The 27,323-nt window shown below is 51.4% G+C and overlaps 1 protein-coding gene across 2 annotated transcripts in view; it reads left to right on the top strand.

Annotated features, from left to right (window-relative positions):
- Positions 1 to 26,573, top strand: part of CALN1 (calneuron 1) — a 138,228-nt gene extending 111,655 nt beyond the window's left edge. For both annotated transcript variants that reach the window (XM_050981947.1, XM_050981946.1), the window contains exons 5-6: positions 12,765 to 12,918; positions 19,967 to 26,573. In XM_050981947.1, coding sequence (XP_050837904.1) covers positions 12,765 to 12,918; positions 19,967 to 20,094 — 282 coding nt within the window. In that variant the 3' untranslated portion in view covers positions 20,095 to 26,573. The remainder of the gene's footprint in view (positions 1 to 12,764; positions 12,919 to 19,966) is intronic.
- Positions 26,574 to 27,323: the final 750 nt, after the last annotated feature.

Genomic DNA, 27,323 nt, shown 5'->3' with positions numbered 1-27,323 from the left:
TAACACATTTCATAATTCAGTGAGAAAATTAGATTGGTGCCTGCAGAGCAGAAGGGGCTTCAGCGAGGCTCCAATGAGGTCTTGGACTCTGTGGGATAAAGAGAAATAGGGAATAATTGCCAGGGGAATGATCTGGTGTCAGGAGAAATCAGTGAGGGAGGGAGATTTCAATGTGGCACAAAGCTTGTTTTCCATATCCAGCATCACAGAGTGCCAGGATGGGTGGGGTTGGAGGGACCTTAAATCCCACCCAGTGCCACCCCGGCCATGGCAGGGGCACCTTCCACTGTCCCAGACTCCTCCAAGCCCTGTCCAGCCTGGCCTTGGGCACTGCCAGGGATCCAGGGGCAGCCCCAGCTGCTCTGGGCACCCTGTGCCAGGGCCTGCCCACCCTCACAAGGAACAATTCCTAATTCCCAACATCCGATCCAGCCCTGCCCTCTGGCAGTGGGAGCCATTCCCTGTGTCCTGTCCCTCCATCCCTTGTCCCAGGTCTCTCCCAATGTTTCCTGTCAGCACCTTCAGGTCCTGCAAGGTCACACTGAGGTCACCCTGGAGCTTCTCCTCTCCAGGTGAACATTCCCATCTCTGCCAGCTTCTCGCCCCAGAGCTGCTCCATCCCCAGCATTGGACTCTGGAAGCCCAGCCTTGATTTGGCCCCAGGTGCTGTCCCTGGGCTCTCCAAGCCCTGCTTCAGCAAGGCACAGGGTGGGGGAGCTGAGCTTCCATGTGACAATTTATTCAGTTTGTTTTAGTGGGACAAGAGCCCTTAAGTGTCACTGAGCTAAATATTTCTCTAATTCATGCAGAACTGAAGTGCAATTAGCAGCCTGATGTCACAGGCCTGGGTCAGAGCTCTCCCCTGTGGTGTGGCTGCTCCAAGGTGGAAGCTCAGGGCTGGGATAGGTTCTCTCCTGCCTTGGGGACAGTCCCCAGCTGGTAGGGCAGGCTCAGGCTGGGGATCAGGGAAAGGTTCTTCCCCCAGAGGGTGCTGGGCACTGCCCAGGCTCCCCAGGGAATGGGCATGGCCCTGAGGCTGCCAGAGCTCCAGAAGGATGCCCAGGCTGGGATTGTTGGGGTGTCAGGAGCTGGACTGGATGATCCCTGGGGGCCCCTTCCAGTCAGGATATTTTGTGATTCTACATTCAGCTCCCCAGAGACTCATGGTCAGATCTGCCATAAAGGACACCCCAAGATAAAAGATAATCCAAAGGCATTTATTTATTGTGATACAGCCCAGCAAAATCTGATGATGAGGCAGTTCAGACAAGGCAGGGAAGGAAAATTCACTGCACCTGCTCCATCTGCTCTGTCCTCTGTTCTGAGGAACCCCTGGAGCCCCCTCTGCCATGTTCCTGGTGTAGATGATGGGATGGAGAGCTGCTGCTGGGAGGGTCCCTCTGCATTCCAAGTGGGCTCCAAACAAGCATGTGGAGCTCCTGAATGTGTTCCCAATCTGCACCATCCCTGCTGTCCCCAGGAGGAGTTCCCCAGGTGAGCTCTTCCCACATTTCACCTGCACTCTGCTGTGGGATCACCTGTGCCCCTGCTTTCCCTGGGTCTCTCCTGCAGGAAAAGCTGCTCATTTGTCCCAGAGTGGAGGTGCCAGGGCTCCCTCCTTGGTGCAGATTGAGTCAGGCATTAAAATCACTTTGCTAAAGTTTATTTTTCAGCACTGACAGCCTCTCTGTATTTTCTGCTCTCTCTCTGTTATTGGTTGCTGCCAGGAGCTCACAAATGCCAAGTGAATTGCTGGAGGGGACTTTAGAAGTGATCACCTTGTTTGTAGCATGGCAAAGAACAAAATCATGGACTCCCTGCACTGGAGTAACTGAGCAGATACTCCAGGCTTCAGTTTTGATGTCATGGTTTTCAGCTGAATTAATCTTGGTTTCAAACAATGGTTGCTATGTGCAGAGCAAAAGGTAGCATAAAAATAATTACAACCTGAAAATATAAGGAAAGACAAATCCACATCCCAGCACAAGGTGACAGAGAGAAACAAATTCAAAATATTCACATCATTTCTGTCCTTCCTTCCCCTCCTCTGAGCCTTGGTGCACCAGCACCAATTTTTCACATCCTGTGCCCTGGAATTGCTGAACTGAGCTGCAGCAGGGGAAGGTTTGCACTGTGTTTTTGTCTCCAGCTGAATTTGAGATTCACTGACTTCCCTCAGGACTCCTGACGTGTCAGGGGAGATCCATGACAGCACAGGGGAGCTGCCCTGCCAGCTCTCAGCAGATGGGGGACTGGGGCTGATGGGATGGGCTTCAGAGGCACCCTGGTTCCTACAGCTTGGGGGGAAGATGGAAAAATAACCCCAAAAGTGGTGTTTGTGTGCCTTGGCTGTGCACTGCTGGGCTGGGGCACTGGGCAGGCCCCACTGGGACACGCTGCTGGTGGCACTTCCATCTCCTCTCTGGCAGCTCCTGGGCCCCATTAGCCATATCAGGAATGGCATTTCAAATTTGTTATTTCTTCCTTCTCCTTACAAAGTGCCAGTTTGACAAATCATCACTTTTCCCTGCACAGACGAATTTCTCCTGCTTTAGGTGAATTTCTCACTGTGAAAAAAAAATTGTCTTTTCAATATTTCATGTCCTGCAAATGAGAAGGTGCCAGTCCTGAGGTCTTGGGATATTCCAGACCATGTCAGCTCAGATATAAAAGCTAAGAAAAGTGGGAGGAAAGGGGGAATTTGTTATTTACTATGTTTGCCTTTGGGGAAACTCCAGGGGCTGGAGTCCTTCCTGGGAAGTGGCTGAACATCACCGGCTGATGGAAATAGAGAATAAAAACTTTGGGATTGCTTCTCTTTTCCCTTTTGCTTTAGAGGTGGGCAGGCCCTGGCACAGGGTGCCCAGAGCAGCTGTGGCTGGCCCTGGATCCCTGGCAGTGCCCAAGGCCAGGCTGGAATTTGGGGCTTGGAGGAGTCTGGGACAGTGGGAGGTGTCCCTGCCATAGCAGGGGTGAACTTCGAGGTCCCTCCCAGCCCAACCCATTCTGGACTCTGTCTTGGCTCTGGCTGGTGCTGCACAGCAGGATTAGAACCTCTCTTTGCTGCCTCATTGTTAATATTTTTCATTAACCACCATCAGCAGTGCCAAGGGTGCCTCAAGTCCCTCCCAGCAGCTCTGGGGCTGGTTTGTAAAGCCTTTATTAATGATTGTGTCCTTTGTGTATCCCAGGAACAGGTCTCACTTTCTAAACTGCTTCTCCCAGCGTTCTCAGAACATTTGTGGCTGTTAGGTAAAAAATTGGTTTCCTTTGGCTGAGGGCTTCCAGGAGACAGCAGGGCCCATCCATTCCCCTCACTCGAGTTCCTGCTGCCTCATCCCACCCAGGAGCAGATTAAAAAGATCCTCTCTGCAGGCAGGGAAATGGGGAGAAGGCCCAAGGGTTGGGCTCAGTGTGCTGGTGAAACTGCCAGGGGAGGTTATTTCTGCAGGGCCCTGCCTTCCCCTGGCTGCACAGTGCCTGTGCTGTCAGTGTGGCACTGCTGGCACAGGCTGTGTCTGTGGCACTGCTGGCACAGGCTCTGTGTGGCACTGCTGGCACAGGCTCTGTCTGTGCTGGGCACCTGCCATGGCACCAGCCTCACCTGGCACACTGCAGAGGTGCCCTCACATCCTGCTGCTGCCTGGATCAGGAATTCCAGCATTCCCAGGGAGAGGAATGGGGGATTTGTCTGTCCAAACAAGCTGTGGGGCTGCTGGGAGATAAAACCAGCACTGGGAGATAAAAGAAACAATGGGAAGGATTCCACTGATTGATGAATGGGAAAAGATATTTGCTTTTACAAATAAACTTCAGGTTTGCTGATAAACGAAATTAGACATTGAAAGATGAAAGAAACAATGGGGAAGAAAAACCCCTAAATTCCATAAGAATTAAAAATTAAAAGGGAGGATTCTACATTAGAGAGAAATCTTTGGTATCAGGTGTTCTGGGAAGTCTGAACCTCTCAAGTACCTCAGAAATGGGGAAAGAGAGAAGGGAAATGCAGCCAGGAAACTGGGATAAAAAGGAGGCTGCATCCTCCAAAAATTGGAGAGACACCAGGGGAATGCCCCATGGCCTCTCCCTTTATTGGAATAAAGCCAGAAAGGGCTCCTCTGTCTCCTTTTTGGACAGAAACCTCTGGTGTTTGTGGATTAATTTTCCTAACAACAGACACAGCAGCCCAAGGGTGCAGAGCCCCTGCTCTCCCCTGATGGGGGAGAGTTTGTGGGGCAAACACAGAAGGATTTTTTCCTCCTTGGAATATCTGGAGTTTTGGCACAGCCTCAGAGTGATCTGCCCCAAACCCCCCTGCTGTGCTCACACTGACTGCGCCAGGGGGGAACAGCTCAGGGTGGAATCCTGTTCCTGCAGAGGGACACGGGATTTCATATTATGGGTATCAGGATATCACCAGGAAGGACCTTGGGATGCTCGAGTGCATCCAGAGGGGGCAGCAAGGTTGGAGAGGGGCTGGGAACACAAACCCTGTGAGGAACAACTGAGGGAGCTGGGGGTGCTCAGCCTGGAGAAAAGAAGACTCAGGGGTGCCCCCATCACTCTCTGCAGCTCCTGAAAGATGCCTGTGCTCAGCTGGGGCTGGGCTCTTTCTCCAGGCAGCACTGACACAACCAGAGCACACAGCCTCAAGCTACACCAAGGGAAATACAGGTTGGATATTAGGAAGAAGTTTCTCACAGAAAGAGCAATAAAGTTCTGGAATGGCTGCCTGGGGAAGTCTGGAGTCACCATCCCTGGATGTGTTTAACAAAGCCTGGATGTGGCACTGGGTGCCAGGGTTGAGTTGAGGTGTTGGGGCTGGGTTGATGATCTTGAAGGTCTCTTCCAACCCAGTGATTCTCTGAATTCTGGGAACTTTTGTGTAAATATTTAGCATCTGTTATGTCCTACACTGAGAAATCCTGTCCTTTTTTTTATTTTTTTTTCTTGCTGTGTGAATTATTTTGCTGGTTTTGAGGCTGCCACCTGCCATTTCCATGTCAGAACAGACAGCACCATGAGGGCAGTTTTACCTCAGCCCACTGCTGGATTTACCCCAGGGCAGGAGCCCATGAGAACTCCAGATCTGGAGGGGAGGCAGAAGATGGTCGTGGCCAGATGGGAATTCTCAGCTTCAGCTCTCATTAGCTGTGAGGAGTTTGCTCCCCCAGAGGCTCCCCCAGGCCTGCCATGGAAGGTCAGGAAGGTGCAGCCCTCGTTAGGGATTCCCTTTGATTAGGATCAGCCCGGGGGCGAGGCCTGGCAGCCCTGAACCCACACCACAGAAATTGCTGGGTTAATTTGTGCTGCAGCCTCAGAGCATTCTCTAATTAAAAAAACACCACTTCTCTGTGGTTTACTAAACTATTTCAAGTTAATTGAATGTGGCCAGCATTAATACTCCTGCGGTGTGTGCTGTGGAGGTGGTGCCTCTCAGGGGGCCTATTCCTCTCAGCCCAGTTAAGAACCATTAGATCCCAGCTGGGAAGTGGATGCACGGCCAGAGATCCACTGCCCTGCTTAAATCCTGCCCCCAGATTAGTCTGGGCCTAGGAAAGGCTGGGACCAGCCTGAACGGGGGGTGAGACCAGCAGAGGGAATTCCATCTGTGGGAGGGAATTCCAGCTCTGGGTTTGTTTTTGGATGGAAAAGCGTTTCTGTGCAGCCCAGCCCAGCCCAGCAGCATTTCCCATCTCCAGAGCCAAAGGTGTCCCTGTGGGCAGCCCCTGTCCCAGGAGCTAGCAGCTGTAAGGGATGCTCCAGATCCACCCTGAGCATTGTGGAATATCCCCAGGGAAGGGACCCCCAAGGAGCATCAGTACAGCTCCTGGCCCGGCACAGAACAGCAACAAAATCCCCCATCCCTGGGAGCAAAGGGGGCGTTTGGAGTGTTTGTGGTGTTGGGAGCCCAGCCCGGAGCAGGTTGGGACCCACAGACACCAGAGACCATCCTTGACCCCAGGATGGCCCCCACAGACAGCCAGGGATGACCCCTGGTGATCCCGTCTGGGCTGGGGGGGGTGTGCAGGACACACAGGAGGTTCCCAGGGCTGGAATTCCTCCTCATTTCACCGTGCAAAGCCGGGCCGGTGTTCGGGCTTCGGGCGCTGTGCACTCCAGCCTGGCTGCAATGTCTCACGTGTGCCCTGAACCCCTCTGGGCACTTGTCACAAGGGCCATTTGTCGCAGCGGGCGTTTGTCACCCTGTGTCCGAGTCCTGCTGCCGGAGCTGCCGGGAGGGGCGGAGCCTGTCGCGACAGGGGACAAGGAATTTCCCAATGGAAATGTCGCGGTGCCCTTCCCCTTCCCGGCAGCGTCGGGAGTGTGGGATGTTCCTGCCGGGATGGCAGCTCCGCCAGCGCCTGGGGCAGCTGGCACTGCCACCTGCCTGTCCTGGGCACGTCCCACTGCTGCTGGTGTCACCAGCCCTGCCCACCGCCGGCTGGCATTCCAGGCTAATCCCAGGAATGGCTCCTGCAGGGCTCCCGGGGCACCAGGCACTGGCGGTGAGCATGTCCCCAAGGGAGCCAGCACAGCCTGTGCGTGTGAGGGATGGGATAATGGGATGGGATAATGGGATGGGATGGGAAATGGGATGGAATAGGAGATGGGATGGGATGGGATAATGGGATGGGGATAGGGATGGGATGGGCATTGGGATGTGAATGGCGATGGGGTAGGAGATGGGATAATGGGATGGGATAATGGGATAATACCATGCAGGGAGGGCAGGGCTCTCAGTGCTGGGATCCAGCCCCAGGCAGGATGGGACTGTGTCCTGCCCTCATCATTTCCTGTCAAGAGGGGATAATCCATCACGGGTGGGGCACTGCTCCCTCTTGCAGGCTAGGAGGGTTTGGAGAAGGATGTGCCTGGACGTTTGGGAAATATTTCATATGTTCTCATTTATATATATGTGTGTGTGTATATAGATATATATGTGTGTGTGTGTGTGTGTGTGTGTGTGTGTGTGTGTGTTTGTATGTATTTGTGTTGTGTGTGTATACACATTTTATACTTTAAAATTTATTATCATCGTATCCCAGAGTGGTTTGGGTTAGAAGAAACCTTAAGACCATAAAGTTTTAAACACCTGCCATGGCAGGGACACCTCCCACTACCCCAGAGTGCTCCAAGCCCCATCCAGCCTGGCCTTGGGCACTGATCCAGGGGCATCCACAGCTGCTCTGGGCACCCTGTGCCAGGGCCACCCCAGTTCCATCCCAACATCCCATCCAGCCCTGCCCTCTGGCAGTGGGAGCCATTCCCTGTGTCCTGTCCCTCCATGCCTTGTCCAAAGTCTCTCTCCATCTTCCTTGTTGGCTTCTTCAGGTGCTGGAAGGCCACAGTGAGGTCACCCCAAACCTTCTCCTGTCCAGGCTGAACAATCCCAACTCTCCCAGCCCTTCCTCACAGGAGAGGAGCTTCATCCCTCTAAGTAATATTGATAATGATAATGATGATGGTGATGGTGCTGCTGCTGCTGATGATAATAATAATAATATTAACAATAATAATATGGTGTAATAACAACAGTAACCATAATAGTAATAGTAACAACAATGTTACTATTACTACTAATGAAAATAACAAGAATATTAATATATAATAAGACAATGCTTTTCTCCATACAAATATATCTGTAAATGTGCAAAAAGCCCAGAGCTGCTCTGCAGACTCCAGGTGTTTTTGGGGTCCCATCCCCACTGTGGCAGCATGGGCAGAGCCCCTCTGCAGCTGCCCTGGGATTATCCAAGCCATGCAGAATGTCTGAGGGCAAAACAAGGGCCTTGTTTGTTCCTCAGAGATTGTCCAGGGCTGTCCCAAACCAGAGCTCAGAGGAAGATGGACACGGGGCTTTGGGCCATGCAGAGGTCACTGCAGATGTGCTGCTTTGAGCTGCTTTAGGCTAGAACTGGGGTCAGCCCATGGTTGGAGTCAAGGATATTTTCCAGCTGTGGGAACTGGATTTGTAGAACATGTTTAAAGCTTGACAGAAAGCTCCCACTGTGTGCATTTGTATGTAAACTTTGAGATAAGAAATGCTGACTTAGAAATGCCATGGAATAGGAGAGACATTGCTGGGAGAGAAATGGAACTAGAAACAAGTTTCAAAGGATGGCCTTGCAAATAAGACTGGATACTTTGGAGAAACAGAACAATGAAAGATGCATTGTAGTGGGACCCACGAGGGGTAATTTTAGATGATTGGCTTTAAGGCATTTACAGCATGGTATGGCTAAGGCTGATAGGCCAAGAAACACTTATAGTGTATTGGAATTAGGAAATATTTGGCTTCTGATTGTGATGGTGTGAATTATAACATCTGTATTGTCTCACCCTTCACATGAGACTGAAAATGGAATTAAAGTTTTTAAAACACCTCTCAGCTGCCCTATCTCTGGGTCAGAAAAAAGCTTAACCCAGCATCCAGCCTAAATGATTCTTTGAAGCTTTTGGGGTTGCAGAATTAATTTTCAGAACATGAGGTAAAATCCTGCTCCACCTGGAGCCCTCACCAGCCCCAGCTGACTCTTCTAGGTGGTTTATGTGGGAAATCTGGATCTAAGTGCTCTCCCAGCTAAACCTCCCTGCCAGAGCAGCCAGTCCCACCTCTTGTTGAGCAAAGTGGCTTTAAAAGACCCTGCAGGTCCCCAGAGTGGCCCCGCTCCTGTCACTGCAGGGTCCCCCGGCCTCACCCACCTGCAGAGCAGAAAAGCTACCCTGGGACTGCAGAGAGGAGCCTCCCACTCTTTTGTTTTAAAGCTGAGCTGATATGAAAGGATCAGAAGTGCTATTCCAGCATTTAACCCCTTCAAGGAACAAGCCCTTCCCTTTGGGCCATTCCTGCAGAGAGCAGAGGACACAGACCTCCCTGGGAATGGGGCTCTGCAGGCAAGGCAGACACAAATTTGGGAAATTTCGACTGGGGAGGCTCAAGGAACTGAGGTAGGGATTAATTTCCTGCAGGAATTTTAAGTCAAGAAGGAACCTACAGGCTAGATTGGACCAGGTCCAGTTTCCCTTCCAGATATCTCATGGGACAGCCTCCTCCAGCCTCAGAGTCCCTCAGGAGTTGCAGTGCCCAGTTCCTGGTGCTCTCCACAGCTCCCACTCACAGCAGCACCGGGAGTTTGGGCCTCAGCTCAGTTTGTTTTACTGCTCACAGTGAATTATTCTGAAGCTCACAAGCAGCTCCATTGATTTCTCCTAATTATAAATCCTATAGAAAGTTTCCAGCTTGCCACAGTCCCCATTTTCCTCCCCACGGAGTCAATAAAAGTTAAGAGTTGCTCCCTGGTTCCTGTCATTACCACAATAAAACCCGGAGTAATTGAAAAGTGAATCAGGGAAATTGCTGGGTTGGAGAGCAGGGATAATTGGAATTACTTGGGAGCCCAAGCAGAGCTTGTCCCTGCCTGCCCTGAGCTGGAGCCACCCTGGACACTCTGCCAGGGTGACACAGGGCTCAGGGAGGGTGGCTGGCCTGCAAGGGGCAAAGCAGAGACCAAAACCCACTGCATAAATTGACAGATTGACAGAGTGTTCTGAGTTGGAAGGGACCCCCCAAAGACCGAGCCCAGCTCCTGTGAGCCAATGAGGGTGATTTTGAATCCCATCTGAAGTTGTTCCCCCTCCTAAAGAATACAAATGACAATAAAACAAGTTAAAAAGATCATTTTTCTCTCTCTATTAGCACAACATTTGAGATGCAGCAGCAGCTGAGCATTTGTCAAGAGAAAAATTCCTTCCCTTCAGACAGATTTTAACTGGAACAGGAAGACCCCAAACCCCTCAAGTCATTACTACTGGCACAGTTTGAGGATGAGCTGATCCCCACGGTTGTGTTTGTGCTCCAGCCCGGAGCAGAGGCAGGAGGACAGAAGACTCTGCAGAGAATTTTCAGTGGCAATGCTGGGAAAGAGGGAGAGCAGCAGGAACTGAGAGGCTGAGGGAGCTGGGGCTGTGCAGCCTTGGGAACAGGAGGGTGTTGGAGAGCTCCCAGCACTGCCAGGGTCTGGAGGGGACACAGGGAAGGCAGACAGGGACCCTGCACCAGGAACTGGAGGGACAGGACAAGGGGAATGGGGTCAAACTGCCAGAGGGCAGGGATGGATGGGATATTGGGAATTAGGAATTTTTCCCTGTGAGGATGCCCCAGTGGAGGGAGGGCAGTGCCAACTTCCAGCTACCTCTGCCCTGGGAGAGTGGGGATGCAGCAGGAAATCCCTATTCCTTCCCCAGCCTGGGGAGAGCAGGACTCACCAGGCAGGACAGGACACAGGGAATGGCTCCCACTGCCAGAGGGCAGGGATAGATGGGATATTGGGAATTAGGAATTGTTCCCTGGCAGGGTGGGCAGGTCCTGGCACAGGGTGCCCAGAGCAGCTGGGGCTGCCCCTGGATCCCTGGCAGTGCCCAAGGCCAGGCTGGACAGGGCTTGGAGCAGCCTGGGATTGTGGGAGGTGTCCTGCCATGGCAGGGTGGCACTGGATGGGCTTTGAGGTCCCTCCCATCCCAAGCCTTTCTGTGATTCTGATTCCCTGAAGGCAGAAAAGCCAAACCCACAACCTACAGCAAAGCCCAGATTTGAGCTGGCCTTGGGAATTGTCCCTGAGGCAGAACTGGAAGAGAATTCCAGCAGGAGTTGAACATCAGCCCTGAGGAGGTGGAATGGGGTCACCACAGGCTGAGGGGCTGCTCCTGCAGGCAGGGAGTGACAATGGGGATGGAATTATGGGGTTGCCATTGCTGGGGCTCAGTTTCAGGTTGGACTTTCCCAGGAAGACCCCAAAGGAATGCAGGAGGGGGTGTTGGGTGAGAAATCCTTGGATTTACCCCCATGCAATCAGCACTGCGGGAAGCTACCCAGGAGGGTTGGGAGCCCTGGGAAGCTTCACTGCTCCCTGCAAACCACCAGCAACACCCCCAGCACTGCTGCAAGGCAACCAGAGGAATGATCCCAAATTTCCACACCTTCAGTTGCCAGGAGAAACGCTTTTTGTCATGGAACAGGATGTGAAGAGCACAGCTGCTCCCTTTTCAACATTAAAGACAGCAGAGCGGGGCTGGTGAGATTTGTTCATGCACAACAAAGCAGGATGGAAATTGGTGATTAAATCCCAGGGGGATTTGCAGCCCAGCTTTGAACTGGGCACCAAGGAGCTACTCGTGACAATGGGGTGCTCACTATTTTCAGCTGAATCCCTGAGGAACAAGATGGGAGAAAACCCAAACCCATCAGACCTGCTGCTCACAGAAATGCTTTTCATCTGGACAGAGCCAGAACTTTGTCTCTGGTCCCTGCTGTCCACTCCCCTGCACATTTCCTGCACCAGGGTTGGGATGGTGCAGGAAATGAGTGAAGGGAATTGGGGAAATTGGTGTTTCTGTGGGTGCTGGATAAAACCAGAGGGGTGTGTGCAAATCTGCCTGCACACACAGGGATAGATGGGAATATTGCAGGGCCAGATTAAGCAAAGTGGACTCATTTTCCTTCATTAACCCCTTGGAGAATGAATGATTTTGCACCTGTGCAATGAGCAGGGGTCAGGGAAGAAAACCTCAGGCTGAGCAGCTCAGGAACAATGAGAACCCCAGGATGGGTGGGGTTGGAGGGACCTTAAAGCCCATCCAGTGCCACTGCCATGGCAGGGACACCTCCCACTGTCCCAGGCTGCCCCAAGCCCCAGTGTCCAGCCTGGCCTTGGGCACTGCCAGGGATCCAGGGGCAGCCACAGCTGCTCTGGGCACCTGTGCCAGGGCCTGCCCACCCTGCCAGGGAACAATTCCTAATTCCCAATATCCCATCCAGCCCTGCCCTCTGGCAGTGGGAGCCATTCCCTGTGTCCTGTCCTGCCTGGTGTGTCCTGTGCTCCCCAGGCTGGGGAAGGAATGGGGATTTCCTGCTGATCCCCACTCTCCCAGGGCAGAGGTAGCTGGGAGTTGGCACTGCCCTTCCTCCACAGGGGCATTGAGCCAGAGGGGTTTGGCATTTCTGGGTACCCTGAGGGTGGCGCAGGTGGGGTGGAGGAGCCCTGGAGGGCCCTGGTTGCTGTGCAGGAACCCCGCTGGGGCTGCAAGGCCTCACTTCAAGGAGCTTCTGCAGCACTCAGGAAGACTCACCATGGCTTGGAACAGTTCTATCCTTCTTTCCTACACCCAGAGAGACTCCTCTGCTCCCCTGGCACTGCACAGCAGCCAGGGTGTGTCCCCTCTCTGCTGCACCATTAGCAGGGACTAATTAATAGCACAAACTGCACAATGTCCTGCTGGTTCACATTCAGCAGGACTGGGGGTTTAATACTTGCTTGGTGTAAGAACAGCACTTCCTCCTGGATCCACAACAGAAGTCAGCTCTGGTGGAAGTGTCCTCAGCTTCTTCCTCCTTCCCAGGCACACTGGGGGGTTAGGAACTTAAAAAAGGGGGCACAAACAGGGTTGTGGCTCATGGGAGGTGTGAGAGGGGAATCCCTATCAGGAGACTCCCTGAGGGTTTTCTCTTTCTTGGGATGTGCTGGATTGCTGCCTCTCCAGCCTGGAAGACCATCCCTGGCACAGGGCTGGGTTTCTCTGTGCTCCACCAGTGCCAAGACCCATTTACAGCATGACTGTTGGAGTGAACCAGTCCCAAAGAGCACAAACCCACCCTGAGCTGCTGAAATTAGGTTGATAAACACGAGCTGGGGATTGTGGCCTCGGCCTCAGAGCTGCTCTCCTGGGAGCCCCATCCCTGGGTGTAACTGGGCTGTCTCCCACAGTTTGACATGCAGAGGATAACGCTGGAGGAGCTGAAGCACATCCTGTACCACGCCTTCCGTGACCACCTGACCATGAAGGACATCGAGAACATCATCATCAACGAGGAGGAGAGCTTGAACGAGAACTCTGGCAACTGCCAAACGGAGTTTGAAGGTGAGAGAGGGTCCCTGGGTTCCTGCTCAATTATCCTGTGTCTCTAAAACTCGCTCTGATCTGGGACAGGGGTGCCTGGGGTTGGCAGGGAGTTGTTTTGGAGTGAGGAGCAAGGACACCCCAAGAGCTCAGCAGCTGCCCTCAGACTTCTTCTGTCCCTCAGCAAAGCTGATCCTTTCCCAGGCACAGGGATCAAGCACCGGGGGTTTCTCCTCTCTCTGCTGGGATGCAGGCAGAGGGATGTGCTGAGGTGAGTGCCTAAGCCAGGCTGAATTTCCCTACAGAAACACCTTGATTTCCCTCATCCCACCATGGAAAGACTTTCTTGGCACTGGCAGGCCCTACCAAGCTGTGTTGGGCTTCTCCACTTTTCTGTTGAGATTCCAAAAAGGCTCCCAGGGAGCAGCTGGGACGAGTCCTCTCCTGCACTATAACACCAGCAGTGAGCAGATGGGGTGCGTTTGTGCCCTGCTGCCCTGGGGACCTTTTGCTCTGAGCTGCCAGGACCTGCCTCAGCCAGGACAGCTCCTCTGAGCACGGGAGGAGCTCTGCAAAGCCGAGGGCTGAGCAGTGCTTGGAGGCACCCAGAGAAGGGAATCATTTCCTTCCTTCAGCAGAGCCTCTGGGGATCAGGAACTGGGATCAGAACTGGGATCTACAGTAAATTTTCCACTTGGATAGGGCTGACACTGACAAGGACATTTCCCATTTTAAGCCACCTCAGAAGAAGAATTTTCACTTCCTTGGCCAGAGGAACTCACACTGCTCTGAAGTGTTGCTGCTGAGAGCAACCAAAGAGGTCCTGGTTGTTCAGCCTGTGGCTGCCCCTGGATCCCTGGCAGTGCCCAAGGCCAGGCTGGACAGGGCTTGGAGCAGCCTGGGACAGTGGGAGGTGTCCCTGCCCAAGGAATGAGATGGTTTTAAGTTCCCTTCCAACCCAAACTGATCTGTGATTCCATGAAATCATCTCAAGTGCAGAAGAGCCCAGGGAAATGGAACAGAGAAGCTCAAGGTTTGTGCCCTGGTGGAGCCACTGCGTGTTCCACCCAGCAATCCCACCTTATGCAGACCATTTTGGGGGGAATTGGGACATTCTGTGGGGTCAAACAGCTCTGAAAGGGCACCAGGCAGAGACAAGGATGAAAATATAGCCCAGTCCTTGGCCTGGCTAATGAATGGGATAAAGCATCTCCTTTCTCACCCTCACCTCTGCTAAAGAGGGCAGAGAAGCTGGAGGAGCACAGCTGAATTTTAAAAACCCTGCAGGAGGGAGGCAGCAGCAGCAGCACTCTCTGAATCAGGCCAAGCAGCAATTTTTGTGTTCCTACTGGAGGAGAGTGCAGAGGAAGAGATGTTTCTTCCTTGCCTGGAGCTGTTGGTGCCCACTGACCTGCTGATCCCTGGGGACAGGAGCCAGCTGTCACTGCTGCAGAGTTTTGGGAGCTTGGCTGAACTATCCCAGAAAAAACCTGGGTTCCTAATGCTCAGCATCTCATTTTGGCAGTTCCAGTTTCCAAAAGTGCAGCAGGAACAGCTTTTCTCGTGGGATGTTTTGGCATTGCTGGTGCCAGGCAGAACCTAGAAGCAAAACAGACCCTTTTTTAGATGGAACGCACACAAATCCAGCAGGGAATAAAGATCAGCTGAACCATCAACAGTGGGGCATAGTTTTGCTCCAGGTCCCAGTGGAGGGGGACAGCTCTGGTCTGACAGCTCTGACAGGAGCATTTCTGTCAGGAAAGGACAGGTTGTGTCCCTTCAGCTCTCCAGGCTGGCCAGGAATGACCCTCACAACTCCCAGTTCTCAAACACCAGAATCCCTGCAGGACTCAATAGCAGGAATTACATGTCATGGATTGTGGCACTAAGGAACAGCTGTCAGCTGTCCTGGGCTGTCTCCCTGGGGTCACTCACTTCTAAGAAGTGCACTGAAGGAGATGCTTTTTGGGTGGAACTCCTTGTGTTTAAATTGAGTGCTACCTTGGGATGAGATGAATCGCTCCCTAAAAGAACTCCCTTTCTCAGTTCAACTCCTCAAATAGCAATTCAAATATTTCTTTCAACTCCCATCCATATTCATTGTATCATCCACCCCATGAAGGGCCTTTAATTCTGGGGAGTAATGAAGCCAAGATGAGCCCCACTGAGATTTGGGGATCTCCTAAGGGGGGAGACACAGCAGAGACTTCCAGGAGCAGCTTGGTGAAAGGGGAATTTCCACTCAGTGTCACCTCTGGGTGTGTTTTGGATCCCAGACCAGCCCCAAACCCTTCTCCTCCTGTGGGCAGAGACATTCCCCTTCTCTTCACTTAGACATTCTCCTCCCCCACACCTGCACATCCCTGTTTTCCACACCTGGACACCCCCATTTTCTACACTTGGACATTCCCATTTTCCACACCTGGACATTCCTTTTTTCCACACCTGGACATTTCCCTTCTCCATACCTGGGTGAGCTGGCTCAGGTGCTGAAGAATGTTGTACAGGTAACATCACCATCCATACAAAGCCATGAAATTCTGTCATACAGTTATGGAAATAATGTGATAATAAGGTCTTTATGACCATGAAATCCTCTTCACTATCAATGTGCATGGCAGACCTTGCACCTCTCAGCACACAGCTTACCCCAAATACAATATTTGTATTATAGTCAGGGCTAAGGCCAGGATTTCCTCAGCTCCCTCTGAACACTGAAGTCCTTTGAAGGGTGTCACATGCAAAGGAAGGACATGCCCAGGGCAGAGTTCTGTCCTCAGCTTTATCTCTGTTTTTATCAGCACTCAGGACAAGACAGTGAAGGCTGTGTGATTTCCTGGGACACAGGAAAGGACAATTTGCAGCTCCCAAAGATTTACAGCCCAGCAGCCTCTTCCTGGCAGTTCCCTTGATCCGGCACTCAGGACACAGAGCTGGTGGCACAGCAGTGTCAATGGTTACAGGACTGCCAGGGGGTCCCACCCTCAGCCATGGCCTCACATCCATGGGATGCAGCCAGCAGCTCCTCCCTGCCCCCCTGTCCTGCTCAGCTCAGCTTGGGAATGACAAACTGACCTGTTAAACCAAAAATAACTCCAGGCAGCCTGAGCAAGCCACCATCACTCACCTGTGGCAGGGCTGGGACAGGGCTCTATAAATACACTGCTGCTGTCCTTGTGAGGAACTGTTCTCCTGCAGGAGAGAAGGCTTCCAGTGCTGGGAGCACATCCAGACCCACTGTGGGCAGGGTGACCTGGAAACAGCCTGGCCCCATTAGCCCCAGCTCCCGGAGGAGTCCTGGGCGCTGTGGTCTGTGCCAGTGGGGGAGTTCTCCTCTGCAGCCTGTCCTGGGACTGTTGAGAAGATGAAGAATGACCCAGCCTTGATTTGCCTTTGCCACACGAGGTCTGATGGATGTTGGAAACCTCTGGGTTGCTCTTCCCCCTGAAAGGGTTGAGGATTTCTCCAGAGGAGCCTCAGGCTCTGCCCATGCCCAATGAACCAGCTCTACATCCAACCCCTGGCATGTCCCATGGGTGGCAAAAGCTCCCAGTGGCACCCAAATGTTGGCATCCAGCCCTGGGACAATGCCAGCTGTGGGAGCCAGCAGGAAAACCAGATTCTGTGCTCAGAGGTGATGGATTTAGAGAAAGGAGAGAACTGAGGGCATGCCCTCCCCAGTAAGCAGGACTGGTTAAATGGAACTTTATTTTCAAGAGGCAGCACATAGGAAAGAATTCCAGGAATCAGGACATCAGGAGTTCCAGCTCCTCTGCCTCCCTGTGGATTTTAAGGGAGCAGGGCAATGCTGATACCCATCTCCTTCCTGGAGTCATTCTCAACCAACAGCAAAAGGCTCTGGCTGGGCAGAAATTCCCCTTTCCCCCGGGGTTATTTGTAGGTAATTTGGATGTTTGGTGTCCCTTTAGTGGATAAAGAGCAGTAAATGGGGCTTCCCTGCATCCTGCTGCCTTCAGGCTCTATTGTACAACAGAACCCTGGAGAAGTTATTCAGTTCAGGAACATTTCTGCAAAAACACTGAACATGTTTTACTCTTTTCCTCTGAAGAGGTGAGGTTTATTGTTATCCCAATAAACCCTTGGCCAACCTCAGGCTGCTCTTCCCATCACCAGCCCCACCCTGACAGCAGTGCTGGTGGTGACAGTGATTTCTCTGCTGCCTGGGAGTGCTTTCAAAGTACAGAAATAATAGAAAAATACATTAAAAAATAACCACAGCTGGGAAGGAACGAGCTTTTCAAAGCACCAGGGCACCATGCACTAAGCCAGGGAGCCACAGCACTGATCCTGTGTGGTTTATAAAAGCCAGAGAAGGAATCCAGGAGCAGAGTAGTGCAAGCAGAGAGTGAGGAATTTGGGAGAGCTGCTGGCAGGGAGGATTTCATTCCCTGCCCAGAACCCAGCAAGGCTTCACTCACATTCTCTGCCCGGGGCAGGATGGCTCCAACCCTCCCTAAGGAGGGCTCTGTGCCCCTGGCACTGAGCTGGGGCCACTGGGAGCTAGGATTAGGGCACAGGCACTGCTGAACACCAGCCAGAGGAGGTGATGGGGGAGAGAACTGGGGTTCAAACCCAGCATCCAGGGCTTTCTGTGCCATGAGGTTCAAGGCTGGATCAGAACAAGGGGATTTTCCATGAATTCTAAAAATATTCTCCTTTCCAGCTTTCCAAATGTGGGCACCTGGAACCTGTCCTTGGCTGCATTTTAGGTTTGTTTTGGGGTTGTTGTCAACCATCTGAAAGTTTCCGATCATCACAAGATCCTCCATGAAGAGAAGGTGACAGGGATATCCCTTCCCAGGGCAAACCAAGGCCAAAGAGCAAAGCAAGGCCCAGAGCAGGCAGGCAGAGCTGTCCATCCCGTGTGGGATGATTTCCTGGCTGTCCCTGACTGACCTGGACAGGCCACGTGCCAGGTCCTGCACTTGTTCCATGGGGCACAACAGGAACAGAATGTCCCATGGGGCACTCCAGGCTGGGACAGAGGAGCTGGCAGCTGGAAAAGGCCCTGGAGGTGCTGGTGCCAGTGACTGGACCAGCAGTGACTGATGAGCCCAGCTGTGCCCAGGTGACCAAAAAGGGCAATGGCACCTGGGCTGCACCAGGACCAGGGCAGGGCTTGTCCCCTGTGCTGGCACTGCTGAGGTCCCACCTCAAACCCTGGCCCCCTCAGGACAATGCAGACCTGGAGGGGCTGGAGGTGTCCAGGGAAGGGAATGGAGCTGGGAAAGGTCTGGAGCCCCAGGAGCAGCTGAGGGAGCTGGAAAGGGGCTCAGCCTGGAGAAAAGGAGGCTCAGGGGGGCCCTTGTGGCTCTGCACAACTCCTGCCAGGAGGGGACAGCCAGGGGAGGTCGGGCTGTGCTCCAGGGACCAGGGACAGGAGGAGAGGGAACGGCCTCAGGCTGGGCCAGGAAAGGTTTAGATGAGAAAATAGGAAAAATTCCTTCCTGGAAAGGGTTGTCCAGCAGTGGTGGAATCGCCATCCCTGGAAGTGTCCAAGAAGTGTGGATGTGGCACTTAGGAGATGGTGTAGTGGTGGCCATGGTGGTGGTGCTGGGGTGATAACTGGGATCTTCCAGCCATCACCACCCTGGGATTGCCTGGGGGAACCTTCAAGGCCTCTGCAAACAAATCTCCACAGTGCCCCAACAGCACACAGTGGCTCTGACATTCAGATGTGGAGAGGCCAGGACAGAGTCATGAACTGGCTTTATTAAGTCACAGCACGAATTCTCACTGAGGAGCTTGGCAAAAAGTAAAATTAAATAAAATGAGTGCTAAAAATCCCAACTCAATCTGCTTTTTAATTGCTGCTCTCATTTCTTTTGACAGTTATTCTGCAAGCATTCACTTGGAAACGTTCATAATAAATCTGATTTGGCTTAAGCACAGAAAACCTAAAACCTAAAAAGTTTGGAAAAGTGACTAATGTGCCATGGATGCTCCTGGGAGTTGTTACAGTGGGGGCCTGAGTTTCATCAGGGAGCCCTTCTTGATTTTCCACTCATTCCCTGTTGAACGGGATGAGTCGGAGGGATTGACACAAGGTTGATAATTGCTGTTAAAGAACTTCAGAAACAACTTAGTTCAAATTGAAAGAGGGGAAGTTTAGGTCAGAGAGTGGGAAGAAGGGTGGGCAGGCCCTGGCACAGGGTGCCCAGAGCAGCTGGGGCTGCCCTTGGATCCCTGGCAGTGTCCAAGGCCAGGCTGGATGGGGCTTGGAGCAACCTGGGACAGTGGAAGGTATCGCTGCCTGTGGGACAAAGATGAGCTTTAATGTCACTTCCAACCCAACCTAACCCAACCCAAAACAACCCAACCCAACCCAACCCATTCTGTGATTCCAACTTCACAAAGAGCTTAAAAGAAATACACAGCTAACCCCAAACATCCCTTTGAGCATTTAAAGGGATTAAAAGCCATGATGAGGGAAAGGAGTTCTTGAAGGGTTAGGAAGGACTGGGATGGGCTGGTTTGGAAGTCCTGGAGGGCTGGGTGGGTTGTTTGGGAATGTCCCAGCAGGGAGAGGCTACAGTGAGAACAGGAGGGTTCCTGATCTGCTCCAGGAGGGAACAGAACCCCTGCAGGAATGTGCCCCCTGTTGATGGAGTGACAAAACTATCCTTTGTCGCCTTTAAAAAAGAAAAAAGCCCAGAAGTTTCTCTCCTCAATTAAGTAAAAACGCACCTCATAAGACCTGAAAAACTTCACCTCAAACTTAAAGACAGCCACTTGAACAGAAGCCAAAAAGTCCTGCCTAAGCAATTTACTAGAAAAAGAAAAGAACAAAAAACCTTATCACTTTTGTGGGGTATTTTACCAAAAGCAAGAACCTTTTGCACCTAGCTCAAGTTTTCTCTGTTAAGGGGTTTGTTATTTTGGTTTTTATTAAAACTTTTCTGTTTCCAACACTACCACAGAAGCCATCCTGCTAATTTTATGCCTTCTAAGGTAGGTAAGCTATCTTAAGTGTGATATAAATTTCCAAGAGCTTATGAGACCTAGCTGAAAAAGACCATGTATCAACCCCCCGCTCTTGTCCCCGCAGTGCACGCCCAGAAGCAGAACCGCCAGACATGCGTGCGCAAGAGCCTCATCTGCGCCTTCGCCATGGCCTTCATCATCAGCGTGATGCTGATCGCGGCCAACCAGATCCTGCGCAGCGGCATGGAGTAGCTGGCACGGCTCGGAGTGGTCCTGGCACGGGATGGCCGCCATGCATGCGCACCCGGGAGAGCTCCCGCCCCGATCCCACGGCACCGACACGCGGGCACAGCTGGCGCCTGCAGCGGGAGCCGGAGCCCGCAGCGTGTCCTGTGAACCAACCACATCCTTTTGGCAGGGACATCAAAGGGCTGTTCTAATGCTTTAAAGGTTTTGTTTCCTAATGCAATAATCCCACATCCAGGAGTCCCGAATTATTGCTTCGAAACAGCAATGGCAGCACGGAGGACGCTTGGATCCGGCGCTCTGCGGGTGGGAGGAGGCCCAGCCTCGTGACTTGTCCTTACCCAGGGCCCAGTGACTGTCCCCCGGGCTCCCGCCGGGCCCACATTCCCAGGAAGTTGAGTAGCATTGCCACAAGCAAGTCCTGTTCCTTTTGTTCCACGTGTTCCAGCTTCACTTTCCTTTTCCCTTATGACCATGCCATGGAGTTTACGGCATTAGAGGGGAGCTACAGCATCCTTGTACAGTATTTTCTGAGGAAAAAAGGAGAGAATTTGCCAGCACCATACAAAATGTCTATTTTTTGCTTCATCAACTCCACCTTTGACACGTGACTGTGGGATAGCAGGAGTCTGTTGGCCATTTTTTCCCGACTGTGAATCAGGGCTTGAGGAGCACCCCTTGTTTTCCCACCTGGGCCTTGCTGAACTTGTGCAAAGTCTTCCAAGGGACTCTGCCACCACCAGCGCCAGTTAAACCTCCCTCTCCTCAGGCCTCTGCATATTCAGCATTTCCTCTTCAGCAGTTTTACCCTTCTACTTTATTGGTCTTCAATAATTTTTTCCCAGGTGAAAATCCTGAGGGAAGCACTTCCTGAGCTTTCCTCCCCTCTCCTTGCCTGCACAATTTAAATTTATTCCATTTCATGTGACCCGGTTATGATCTGCAGTGAATCCTCCGTGGCAGACATCATCCTGTGGGAGAGGTTTTATTTTCACCCACATGGTAAAGTGTTGATTTGACCAGCCAGCTTCTCCATTCCATTCCAGGATCCATCCCACCACCCCCATCCCATGGCAGGCTCCAGCAGGGGCCATTGGAAAAGCTGAGCTCATCAGGAGAAGAAGGAACCCAACCTGAGCCCACCCCTGTGTGCTTGGAGTGTGTCAGACTTCCAGATCTGCGGAGCCTTAAGTGGTTTTCCTGGAATTACATTTTAGGGAGCAGCAAGGAGAAGATGGAATGGTGCAGAGCAGGTACACTGCACGGGAAGTGCAAGGAGCCAGTTTGACTTGGGAAGGGTGTTTTTCCTTTGAAACTTGACACAAATCCATGCATTTCCCTTTGGATGAACTGTGCCCCAGGGTGCCACACCAGGACAGAGGTGATCTCCTGCCCTCCTGGGAGATCCCAGCTGGTGATCATGGAGTGCTCCAAGGGAGTTCCATGGAGGCACTCGGGTGTTGGAGGGGGATGGCTGTGCTGGGAGAGCTCCAGGCACACCCAGGAACCCTGAGATGTTGCTCCTGGAAATGGAGGTGACTGTTCCCTGTGCCATAGGAGGGGCAGGATGGCTCCCCCAGCGGTTGCACAGCCCCAGCCTCCCTCATCCCACCCTGCAGCCATTGACTTACACTGGATCCATCCCCAACCTCATTCCAGCTCTTTTCTTTCTACCACTCTCAGTGACATTTATCTGTATTTTTAGCAGCCTAATTTAAAAATCTGCTGCTCGTTGTCCTGTCTCCCACCACCTTTTAAACTCAAGTCACCTTTAAGTGTCTCAGTGTCCTACCTCTACCTTTTCCTGCCATTTTCCTGGTGTCCCCTCCATCCCAAAGACAGCACCTTTTCCACAGCAGCTGAGTTGGTTTTATCTGCCTTTCCCAAACACGTAATTCCTGCATTTCTGTTCTGCTGTGACCAATAGAGGTGAACTGCAGAATATTCCATAAAAAAATGACTGTCTCCCAGAAGGTGGAGAGATTTCCATTTGCTACAGGGCAGCAACAGAATATCTGTGGGATATTCTGGTGTGGGATTCTCAGTACTGGGAGCCCAGACACATTTTCTGTGCTGGGCGTTGCGGATAACGAACTTGGAGATCATTTTGAGAAAACTCATCTCCACTTTTAGGTCTCAGGGGTCTATGGAAAGGTGGCAGCTGTGAGAAAAAAGTCTAAATGTTCCTTGCTACCAAGGAATACTCATTTTGTCCCTGGGATTGTGCTGGAGTGAGCATGGGGAGATGGAAGTGGAGGGGAGGGATGGGGGAGCACAGGGCGGAGTCATGCCTCAATTGAGCCCAAACCCAAACCCCCAAACCCACAACCCCAAACCAGGCATTTCCTCACCCTTCCGCACCCATGTCCCACAAACCCCCAGCAGACTCCAGGCCCAGCAGCACTTCTTGGACAATGATTGTCTGCATTCCTTGAAGCTTTCTGGAAGGCTCCAGAATTGCCTCCTGCATGCCCCATAAACCCTTGTAAATAGAGCCATTCTCCAGCCCAACCCCTCCCCTCCCAGTTCCATCTGTAAAGCCAAACCTATAATGAATATATTGGTAAAAGCCATAGCCTGGTGTCAGTAGAGTTCATTGCACAACTCCCCACTGATTTTACTGGGTACAGGATTTTTGGGGCTTTGGGGTGTGATTTTTCTGTAGGGAGCCTCACTTTTCCGTTATGAATCAGGGTCATGTCTTGGCAGAGGTCTCCTTTCCCTTCCTAGAGCAGCCTTCCTCCATCCCCAGGCGTTCTGAAGAGATCCCTTCTTTAATCAGTGGCTCCTGGCAATGCAGGATGGATCAGGCCAAGCTATTCCATCCTTTCCTTCCCCACAACCTTCCCATCCAGCAGCACTGAATGTTTCCTACCTCCCTCCCTGGCTCCATTTATGTAACATCCATTTATCTCTTTCTTTTTTTTTTCCCCTTCTACACAAGAGGGGAAAAATAGGGCTTTTTGCTGCTTTTACAGACAGGAGGTAAAAATAGAGCAGTAAAATTCTGATTGGAACCTGATGGCAAAAGCTGAGGGGGGAGAAAGCAGAAGAATCAAAGACATAAAAATAAAAACCCCACATCCCATACTTTAAGGAAAAAAAACCCCTTATTTAAGTGCTAATTAACATACTTTAAAAAATACCCAGACTGCAGCAGAGCTGTCAGAAAAAGCTCTAAACTTCTGCTCTTGCCAGTTCCAGGAGGATTGAAGTGTCTTTTCAGCCCTGCAGTTCTGGAGGAACAGGAGATTGCCATGGCAACCCTGGCTGTTCGTGACATGGGTGCCACTGTGGCAGAGCACACATGATCCCAGACTTCCAGGGATGGGCAAACAGCTCCCAGCAGTGGGACAGGGGCTTTTCATGGATTAGGAAATTATTAGGAATTCGTGAGCAACTCTGTTGGCTTGGCCACAAAGAACTGTGTGCAATTAAGGGGATTGACGTGCAGGGAAGGCTTTGAGAGGGACGTGATGATTTCAGCCCGAGAGAGGCTTTGGTTTCATTCAGGCTTGAGCACTCCCTGTCCTGGGCTTACTGAGGACTCCTTTAGAAGGTTCTCCATGTGGGGATCAAGCTCTGGTGGGAAGGATTTGGGTTCCTGCTCCTGCACCCCTGATCACCACTGCCCTTGACTTCAGCCGTTGGCTTTAGCAGTGATCCTGATCCATGCTCCTGGAGAAGCCAGCAGAAGGAGCAGCAGCCTCACCAATGCTGAAATAATTTGGAGGGAAGTGAATTCCAGCAAAAGCTGCTGAAAGAACACTGCTCACCTGTCAGAGCCAAATCAATTCCTTCAGGGCAGCCATGAGGAAACCACAGCTGGGGAGTTCCAGGCAGGACAGGTTCAGGGGCTTTGTCCTGTGCACCACCAGGAGCTGGACTTGAGGTCCTTGTGGGTCCCTTCCAACTCAGGATATTCCATGATGGTGGTGCTGGTGGCCCTGGAGAGCCAGATCCTGCTCACAGCCAGTGACACCTGGCAGGTGTCACCTCCAGTGCCACCCACTGGCTCCTCCACGAGTACACCACAGAGGAGGAATTTCTGAGAAGAAGCAATGTCAACATAACTGAAAGATTTAAATTAGGAAGGCTTGGCTTCCACAATCCTAAGCATGGTCCTCATGCTGTGGGAGGTGATAGGGAATTAGAGAGAGTTCACAAAATCATTCTCCTTCCACCTTGAAGGACACCCTCATATCCCCAGGCACTGTCAGCACCTGGGACAGTGATCACAGGCCCCAGGTCTAGGGTGAGCAGGAGGATGGGAGGGAGGAGCACCCCCAGCTCCTGTCCCTGCTCCCTGGTGAGCCAAGCTGAATTTCTGGGTGTAATCCAGTTCATTTGAGAGGTTCCATTCTGGTTATCCAGAGGTTTCACCTGCTGGACACGTGCAGTGGCAGGGCTGGATGTTGGTTGCTTTAATTCCAGCAGCTTGGATAACCCTCTTTACAAGTTGGGCTGAGTAAAGAGGGGTTTTAAATCCAGAACTAGGATAGGAAGCAAGCAAAGCAAGCCAAGCTAGAAAATATTCCCAAAGCTGCCACTCTGGATGGCTCAAATCCGTTTGGATGAGCTGAGCACCCACTGGTCCTTTCTTCCATGGAAGCTTAGGAATATTTTGCCCCAAAAACCAACTCTGCACCTCCTGTCTGTTGCAGAAGAACCAAACATCTCCTGGGCCACCCCTGGCACTGGGAGGGGCTCCAGGTGACTGGGAGGGCTCCATTCTCAGTGAGGGCCCCAGGACAAGGGGGGACTCAGCTTTTCCCATGGAAAACTTGGCCCCTGCACGTGCTGGGAGCTGCCAGGGCTGTCACCACCCCGAGGTGACAGGAGCACAGCCCCCGTCAGCCCTGCATCAGTGAGGGGAGAAGCAGTGGGAGGAATGACATTAAAATCTCTAAGAATGAAGTCCCTTATTTTACCCACCCCTGTAATCCATGATTTAGTTCCTGCTTTATGGATGAGCATTTGAAAGAAGAAAAACCAATTCTTCTAAAAATGAGAATCTGATGAAGTGTCTTTTTTTCTGGTCTCTGAATCACGCTTCCATTCCACTGATGAAGATGTACAGAACTTGCTGGGTTTCAATCTATTATTTTACCCTCCTGTGCTCTGACAGTGCAATTACATTTCCCTGGCATCACTTAAAACCTGTTCCTTTCCCAGGAATTTAATGCAGAAAAAGAAAAGTTTCATCATATTTTCATATCTTTATGTTGTTGGCTGTTATCAGGATGGGGTCTGTATTTCTCCAGTTCAAGAAGGACATTTTAGGCAGCTGTAGGATGTGACGAAGCTTCACCAAGAGCGAGGTGGGCAGAAAATCTAAGACCCTTTTAATTGGAAATGTGATCCACTTGCACCTTTCCAGTGGCAAAAGTCTGGAAAACTGCTGTAATTTGGCAACTTGACTGTGAAATAACTGCAGCCCCAGAAGAGGGAGAAAGGAGAAAAAAAGAAATCCTCTGGATCTAGAGCTCAGTACTTGACAATTTGATGATGAAAGTACCACAGGGTTTTTTTTTAAATTTTCTGCCAAGACTGACCAAAATACTTTGTAGCCTTGAAAACCATTGCTAGAGGACATTGCCATTTCCCGCCCAATCATTTCCCCAGCTGCTCCTGGCCTGTCTTTGCCAGCATCCCAAAACAGCAGCTGGATTTGCCCCTCTTTAGGTGAGATCCATGTTCCAGCTTTCCTTTCCCAGCTGGTCCTGGGTCTCCATCAGACAGCCAGGAGACCTTGGGAAGCTCTGAGGTAGCTCTGGTGCCACCAGCACTTGGGGCACCTTCTATCCCCCCTGGGGGCCATTCCAAAGGGTGCAGGTGATGTTGTTGACATCAGTCCCCAAATTCCTGCCTCTGTCCCTACTGCAGCAGCCTGAGGGTGGGCTCACCCTCCTGAGCATCCCTTCCAGAACAGCCAAAGCCCTTCCAGCTGTTGTTCCTCAGATTTATCTGGGCTGGGTGAGGAAAGGAGTGCAGGTTACCCATGGGCCCCAGGGTCAGTCAGAAATAACTCATTTGAGTTAACTGGAATAAGCCCAGGACCCAGGCTGCTGCCATTTAATCCACAGCAGGATCTAAGGAATCAATGCCTCCAGATTCATCTCCAGGAAGGTCTCCACTAATCCCTGTGTCTCCCTTTTGTCACAAGCTCATGTTTTCCAGCCATTTACTGTTCATTTGTAAATTCACCGGGGTTTTTTGGCTTGTTAATGAAAGACATGGCTTTTTAATTAAACTTCACAAAGTCAGCAGCATAATAGTAAAAATAAAAAAATCCTAACAAAAATCCTTTGTACAAAACACTGTAAATATTAATATAAATTAACTGGGCATGCAACTGAAATAAATCCTATGTTATTACAAGTTATCTGAGTGTATAAAGGAGTGTATAAAGGAAAACTGAATGCCATATGTATCAGCTGTTCCCTCTAACCAAACTCTACTGTAAATATATAATCTGTATAAAAATATTTTAATTTTACCATTATTTATGCAATAGAAATAAAGGTTTTTTTTCTTTTGAAGAAGCTTTTTTCCCCTCTTTTGAAGCACTGATATTTATTCATGCCAGAGTACAAGAGCAAAAGCAAGATTTGCATAAAATATTAGGACAGAGACCCTTTATTCCTTCTGAGAGATACATGAACATTTGGGGGAGTTATTTTGCTTTGAAAATAGATTTACATATTTAAAAGCCTGTTAGTACAGAAGGAGCTCCTGGCTGGAGAAACGGCATCAGCATTTCCAGATGCACAGGAGGCCAAAGGGAGGGATTGAACTTCTCCTCTGGAAGGCAAAGCCACAACCAGTCAGATCTTAGAGAGAAAGGTCAGCACTTGCTTTAAAAGCCCTTTTTTATCCCTCCCAGAGAGCCAGAGGCTGATCCCTGAGCTTGGGTGGGCTTGGGGCACTGTTACTGCTGGGAGGAGGATGTTGAGCACAGCTTTAATCCTGACTCTGGTACTGCCAAGGCCTGAGAGCTGCTCTGTGAGGATTAACTGCACTCAGGTGTCCTGCAGAGCCCTTTGTCCCTTAAAAAATCCAGAGCTCCTCATTTCCCTGGAGACCCTCCTGCGCAGGAGCCAGCCCAGGCTGTCCTGCTGAAGAAGGTGACAGTGAGGTTAATGACTGTCACCACCATTCCTGGCACTGGTGCCTGAATTCAGGTTGAAAAGGGAATGGTTGATGTTGGCAAATCAGCTTCCCCCAGGTGGGGA

Source organism: Serinus canaria, chromosome 19 (assembly GCF_022539315.1).
Source record: "Serinus canaria isolate serCan28SL12 chromosome 19, serCan2020, whole genome shotgun sequence".
NCBI classification, from domain to species: Eukaryota; Metazoa; Chordata; class Aves; order Passeriformes; family Fringillidae; genus Serinus; species Serinus canaria.
The sequence above is the reverse complement of the archived record's forward strand: the minus strand, read 5'-3'. Positions and strand labels throughout refer to the sequence as shown.